The 7,467-nt window shown below is 29.5% G+C and overlaps 2 protein-coding genes across 2 annotated transcripts; one reads left to right on the top strand and one right to left on the bottom strand.

Annotated features, from left to right (window-relative positions):
- The first annotated feature begins 2,310 nt into the window (after positions 1 to 2,310).
- Positions 2,311 to 5,822, top strand: LOC132947419 (uncharacterized). Its single transcript, XM_061017696.1, has 4 exons — positions 2,311 to 2,413; positions 2,573 to 2,683; positions 4,803 to 4,950; positions 5,027 to 5,822. Exons 1-4 carry the CDS (start codon positions 2,353 to 2,355, stop codon positions 5,820 to 5,822), a joined length of 1,116 nt encoding a protein of 371 aa, XP_060873679.1. The 5' UTR covers positions 2,311 to 2,352.
- A 311-nt stretch (positions 5,823 to 6,133) lies between these two features.
- On the bottom strand, positions 6,134 to 7,376 carry LOC132947546 (uncharacterized). The gene is made up of 2 exons (XM_061017850.1): positions 7,149 to 7,376; positions 6,134 to 6,226 (listed from the first exon to the last, which is right to left on the bottom strand). Exons 1-2 carry the CDS (start codon positions 7,374 to 7,376, stop codon positions 6,134 to 6,136), a joined length of 321 nt encoding a protein of 106 aa, XP_060873833.1.
- Between the last annotated feature and the right edge of the window lie 91 nt (positions 7,377 to 7,467).

Genomic DNA, 7,467 nt, shown 5'->3' with positions numbered 1-7,467 from the left:
TATGAATTCTCAACTCAAAATAATTTGATAATAATTTTCGTGATTTTTCCGTATTTTGTCAATATTTGAACTTTAAATGCTTATAAATAAAAACCGTGACTAAGTATTTTTAATTTTTTTTAACCAACAAATAACATTTTATTGATATTTATAGAAAAAAAAACTAAAATAAAATGGAAACTGAAAATGTCCGTAAACAGCTCAAAATAAGTCAAAATATTTGGAAAATGTTATGGTGTATAGAAAATGCTAATATAAGCGTTCAGTCAAAATTTAATGTACCTACGGTCATTTGTTTTAGAGTTGCACCAAAAACCAAAATCGATTTTCTCGAAAACGGACTTTGCGTAAAAAATTCCCGTTTTTTCCTTTGTTTTTCACGTCGCTTTTGAAAACTACTGGGAAAATTTTACTTTTGACCCCCCATAGTACCAACTAGATTCACTTTCCTATCAAAAAAGTTACTGTTAAAGAAAATTCAAGCACTTTTACTGTCCTAAAAGGTGATGACAGACACAAAAAATAATAGAAAAAAACACACATCATTGTAAAATCAATACATTCATCGCTTCCCTCAGAATCTAAAAAAAAAAATTGGAAGTGACTCTGCTGAACAGTAGGTTACAAGTGGGTGACTGTTATGGATAGTGTTAAATTTGAATTCAATGATATAATATCATAGTATACGAAAAACGATTATAAGTGGAGACGATTTGTCAGCCTAGGATATTGTATACTATATTTATATTGATATTATTAAATATTATTAATACCGTAGCCGGTTAAGTTGAATTATTATTATTTGTTTATTATCGTATTTGTATATGATAATATATTTTAGACGTTTCAATTAAAATGTATATTATATTACAAGTAACAACAAATTAAGAATGATATTGCAAAAAATAATTGCCGGAAATCATTAGTTTTTAACTGAAAACGACAGGGAAGTCTGAACTTGGCGGTGAGTCTTATGTTTAAGTTATATTATGTATTATAACTAATTGACATTTTTGGTATTTTCATATGTACCCGGTGTACCACACTGCGCTTGCTCGAACAATTAAAATCAAAAACATCCCTCGACTTGTTATGTAAAACCACCTTGGATGGGTGTCAGAATTATTTTTGCATCATCAATTTTAAAACGTTGATTTACCTAGATTAAAAAAAAAATTAATTTGTAATACTTAAGCTCGGTAAACTTTAAGCGTTGTACGGGTGCGTAAAACACCGAAAATCGTGAACTTCGTAAGGCTATACCATAAAAACCAATGATTTGCAGGTAGTCGAGTTTTGAACAAGTACCTACATAGGTAACTTATAATAATTCATATTGTAAATTAATTAGGTACCAAAAAAATATAACTTCTCAAACACTTTGTCTATTGGCACTGGCGGGAGAATGTATTAGAATGTCTATAAACTTTCGGACCAGTTTGTATAGTTAAATTTGGCATGTGAACTATAATTGAAATAGAAAACCAGAATAGGAGCATTGCAGATCACAAAGATTTCTGTAAAAGAACATACGATTAATAAATATACTGTACCCACACAGCAAACAAATGTATTAAAAATATTTATTAAATATTCCACTTATAAAGACAATATTTAATAATAATTTGTTTTTAATTTTGTATATAAATTAAAATATATATTGTTAAAGCTGGTTACACACGGAGCGGTTTGGCCGCGCGCGGTCGCGGTTTTTATCCGCGGCGGATAACCGCCGACGATTAAACACAGGTTATTCAATTGGCATATTCATACGGGAAAAACCGCGCCGCTGATCGGCGCGGTCGGCCGCCTGCGACCGCTCTTGTTTAATTTTCGAGCGGTCGACCGCTTCCGCTCTCTAAAATTAAACAATGCTTTTCCAATAGACCTGTTCAGACACGCGGTTTGGCCGCCGCGGTTCGCTAGCGGTGGTCTTGTAAAAACATTTAAAAAGTCATGATTGAAGTGTGAACTTGGTAAATTCATTGCTTCAATCCTACATTTTTATTTACTAGTGGAAATTGTATTAATAATTAGAAATTATTCGATATTGATCGAGTGTAATAATATAGTACTATATGCATTGTGGCCCACAAGATAACGACCAGTTGTCGTGTACTCATGTGTGTAGACGGGAGACAGAGATGGGCGAGATGGAGACATGGTGGGACCGAACGAGTGCCGAGTGTCAACAAGTCGAGGCGAGTAGTAGACACGTTGAAGCAAGTCCTAAATGAATACTATTGCGACCGGACAACGGAAACTCTTGCAATGTCTTGGGACATTGTACTACCGATATTCATAGGCCACAGTAGTTTTTTTAATTTACAGTCGTATCTATTCAGTTTTAAAATGATCGATACTGAACAATTTATAATTGAAATTCAACAAAACGATTGTATCTGGAACAAACGTAAGTATTTCATTGAATATTTATATTTTATTTATTAATTTATATAATATTTCAACTTGTAAGTTATATTTAACGACAACTTTAGAAAGAAATGTTATTTAATTAATATCAGAATAGAAGTTATTATATTATAAAAATTATGTATTATAATGTATTTAGAGGAAAGAAGTCATCACGATAGTCAGGCGATTCATGTGGGATGGACTAATGTCGCAAATGCTTGCGTTCATAACTTTAATGAACTGGATAATAAACAAAAATCGGAAAAAAGTAAGATTTAGATTAATATATTTATTATTTAACATACTAGTTTTCGTTTAACAAATAAAATATACGGTTTTATATTAATAATAAAAAAAAAATCACCTATAGGCTATATATTAACTTATAATGTTAAGATCCCCAATATTATTCACCAATAATTTTGTTCTGCCAGCTAAGTGCGTGATTTGGATCATTTACATATGCCACGAAGTATTCCCTAATATCTTTTGCGTTGGTCTGTGAATTCCCAACACCTCTTCTCTCCGTTATACTTTCCATAGGATTGCTTTGACTGTCTTCAAAAATACCTTCACCGTCTCCTCCGTCTCGGCGTCGTACAAAGTTATGTAAGACGCAGCAGGCTTTTGTTATTTTAACTGCAACATTTGGGTCAACTAACATGCTTGTTTGAAATACTCTCCATTTTTTAGACAAAATTCCAAACGAACATTCTATGTATTGACGGGCCCTCGATAAACGATAGTTGAAAATCCTCCTGTTGTTGTTTAATGTTCTGCCTGGAAACGGTCGTAGCAAATTTTTGTGAAGTGCAAAAGCTTCGTCGGCAACTAAAATAAACGGCTGTGGCACACCATTATCATCACCTGGTAAGCATTGATCCGGTGGAAAATTTACTCTACCCGAGTACAACTTTTTACTGAATGTTGAAGTTTTGAACACGTTACAGTCGCTTTCTTTCCCATAGGACCCAACATCGATGATTCGAAAACAATAATTCGAATCACAAATGGCCATAAGAATTAGAGAAAAAAAGTTTTTGTAGTTATAATACATTGAGCCACTATTCTTGGGACACTCGAGCCTTATGTGTTTTCCATCCACCTATAATTATATTATACAGTTTATTATATGAGAAGTGACAATGTGAAATTAACTGGTAAAAATTGTTCACTGCGTACATTTACGTACAAATTGTTGAAATCATAAAGTACATTTTTTTGGCTTTTGGAAATTATTTATTCACTTTTTTACCAAAAAAGATGGTGAAGTAGTTTTTTTTTGCATATTAGGTATTGCAATATTGCATAATAAATTGTTAGGTTAGTTTATTTATAAAATAATATTTTGTCATGCATAAAATGTTATAATACCTACATTTTGTAAGCACTAAGTGATTATTTATTTTAATGATATTAAATTATAAATTTTTTGTTCATTATATTAAGTAGATACCAATAATTTTAAGTTATTTAATTTGTTTTAAATTATTTTTGAGTTATAAATGTATAAACTATTAAATTATGAATTTTTTATCATATAACACAATTTAAAGTTTTTTTCTTGCATATATCTTGCATATTTTCACGATCTTGACTGCATATTAGGTAGGTATATGGTATATTTTGACACTTTTTTTATGCATGAAAATCCGTGCTCTATTATTATATTATAATTATTTTTTAAATCAATGAAATAAGTAGGTAGATATACAAATAAATAAACATACCGCTCCAACAGTATTTGGAAAGTTCGTTTTCTCGTAAAAACCTTTTGATATATTCAGCCAGTCATTTGTTGTTGGTTCTGTCATTTCCAAAGGTTGTAACACTTTCCATAGAACATCGCAAGTTTCCTGGACTATCTTTGATATAGTAGATACTCCTGCTAAAAACTCAAAGTGTAATGCCGTGAAATGTGTTCCTGTTGCTAAGTATCTGGACAAATATTTAAAAAAAACTATTGATTAAGAACACTATAGTTATTAAATATACAATTCAATAAATTAATTTTAATTTTACTCAAATCAATAAATATAATTTTTATATTTAATGTATGCAAAAGTGTTAATTAGGACAAACATTTTGAGTAACTGGAATATATATTTTATCAAACAAAATGTAAAAGCAATTATGTATAAATTAAAATATAATATGTAAACAATTATATTTTTTAGTTATTTGATAAAATAAATTAAATTTGTCCTGTATTTAATTAATTTTAATATTTCATCTACTTTGAATATTTAATTGTCTTCATTGCATTGCACATAATACATAAATAAGTAATATCTCAATTATTTTATTTTTCACTAGGCTTAATCATTAATATTATTTTGGATATTGTCTCATTTATATAAGTAATTAAATGTATTGGTTTAAATTAGTAAAAGATCTCAAATTAAAATGGAAAAATATCAAGGACAATTACCGAAAAAAGTGTATCCATAAATCCGGCCAGGCAGCAAAATCAGATAAACCATATGTATATGCAAACATTCTAGAGTTCCTTCGACCGACAATGGAAAACAGAAAGTAATATACTGATTTTTTTTACATAGTTAATCTTCTAAATAAATATTGTTAATATGTTTTTAATATTATTCTAAAGCACTGAGAGTAACGTTACTGCACAAAATGACAGAGAGTACACCACAGACAATGAAAATGTTATAACCGAAGAAGCTCAAGAAGCCAACCACTCGGGTGTATCTGAAGAAGAGTCTCCAGTTGTTCGAAAAAAAAAAAAGACTACAGAAAATTCTTTTGAAAACCAATTAATAAGTGTATTAAAAGAACGCAGAGTTTCAAACGATCCAGTGACATCATTTCTGATGTCTTTGGCTCCTCAAATCAGAAAAATGACAGAAGACCAGCAAAATCAAGTTTATATTGAAATGATACAAATCATTCAAAAAGTAAAAACTTCTAAAAATTCTGATCAAATGCAACCACAATCCATTCCTTCTTCAGTTAGCAATAGTACTTTTCAACCCTTGCAATGTTCATATAATAATACTAATTCATACCCAACATACCCGTTCAATTTCCATCTACCAACAACTTCATACATTTCAAATACCTCACCAACACCTTCTACAATTACAAATATGCCCATAAACTATGAACCTCATAATATAACTGGGAACAATTCTTCATTTGTATCAATTACTTCTCAAAAAGATTCTAACATTCACACACATCAACTATATTATCCACATACCCAATCACCTGCTCTTACTCCACAACCACCCGTTACACCAAATGATACTGCAACAGTTAACTCATATTATTTACAAAAAAACTCCCCTCACACTGCATCTTCTACTACATCTGTACCAACAGGTCACTCTGACAATAGTTACTACACTAACAACTTAACTCCAGATAACACTAATTCACAATAAACAACATTTTATTAACTTTATTTTTTCTTTTAATATTTTACACTTATTAGTTGTTATAACTACTTATAATATTTTATTCATGCCGAATTATTATTATAATTATCTTATACAAATTTTTTATATAATTAACAGGTATAATATTAATAATGTTTTGGATATATTTATTTATTTACAAGATGTAATGACTATGTTTATATGAACTATTTTTTTAACTATGCTTAATAAAATATGTACCTACTTAAAAAAGGGAAGAGTACCTACTACAAAATAAAATGTAAGAATTTATTATTATTGCAACATGTACTTGGTGCTTACCTCAAAGTAATTGTCAGCCTTTCTTCTTTTGAAATTGGAATGCGCATATTTGTTGATTGTTTCGATATCAATGGTCCACTTAATGAAATCTAAAAAAGAATAGAAATTAGTAGTTACATTATAATTGGAATAAAAATATATTATTAAAAGTATATCTTATTTACTAAGAGCATGACCCTAATTATTTTAAAGCTAAAAAAAGAAGGTTGGATAAGTAACTTTTCCACTCTACTGTACAGTTGGTAGATAGTACCTTGCAATTTATAGGAGTAATTCAGTAACAGGAGTATGTTAGGTAAGTAACAGTTACTCACTGTAGGATGTTTTAAGTTTGGCGGCGTCGCGGAAGTAATGCGAAAGCAGTTCCCGCGACGCCGTCGGTTCAAACAGGGAAAAAAAAAAAAAAAAAGGATGTTTTAAGTTTGAATTGAATGATATAAAATCATACGAAAAACAATAAATTATCAATCATATTTTATAATATTATTGCTATTAATATGTAATTTATTTTTCTATAAGTAATACTGTAGGTACTACTGATATACTTAAAAAGTTTCAATAACTCACGAATAATATTTTTAAATTGTAACAAAATAGGTAACTAAAAAAGTTTTTAAACTTTAAATATCTGATTTCGTCAACATACTTAAAAATATGATATTAAATAAATGTTATTTATATATTTCTTAGATTTTTTGGTTACAGTATAAAATATTTATGAAAAACATTGTTTTTAATTTTCAACTCTTAGCTATAAAAATTGAACATTTTACCTATACATTTTTATCTATAATATAATTTTAAAATATACGTGATTTTCACCAATTTTGTGAATGTTCTAACTTTAAACGGTTATAAAAAAATATTGTGACTATATTGTACTTTCGATATTTTTTAAATATGAAACTTATGAGGAACATTGCATTCAATTTTCAAACTTTTTGAACGATCGATTTGGTACACTCGACACCTACTTTTCCTCTTTTATAAATAAAATATTTAGCTACTCACCAACTCGTCAAACGATTGTACAGACATTCGGTAGTACTTGAAAAACTCCTCTGGATGTGCTCGAAGTACCATAAAGTTGACATTGAACTGGCCTTCTTGTGGCCTTTTTAAGTTGATCGGATGTACCCAATACCGTCGCTTCGAAATTTTTTTTTTTTGCTGGTGTCTTTTAAATAGCGCATGTGCAACAGCTATGGCTTCCACGTCATCCAATAATAGTTGGTCCATTTTTAAAATGTTTAAGTAAAAAATTACAAAATGCTTCACTTAAACGACTTAAATGAGTCTTTACTCAACCACGTGTTTAGAGAAACTGATG

Source organism: Metopolophium dirhodum, chromosome 6 (assembly GCF_019925205.1).
Source record: "Metopolophium dirhodum isolate CAU chromosome 6, ASM1992520v1, whole genome shotgun sequence".
Classification (NCBI taxonomy): Eukaryota; Metazoa; Arthropoda; class Insecta; order Hemiptera; family Aphididae; genus Metopolophium; species Metopolophium dirhodum.
The sequence above is the reverse complement of the archived record's forward strand: the minus strand, read 5'-3'. Positions and strand labels throughout refer to the sequence as shown.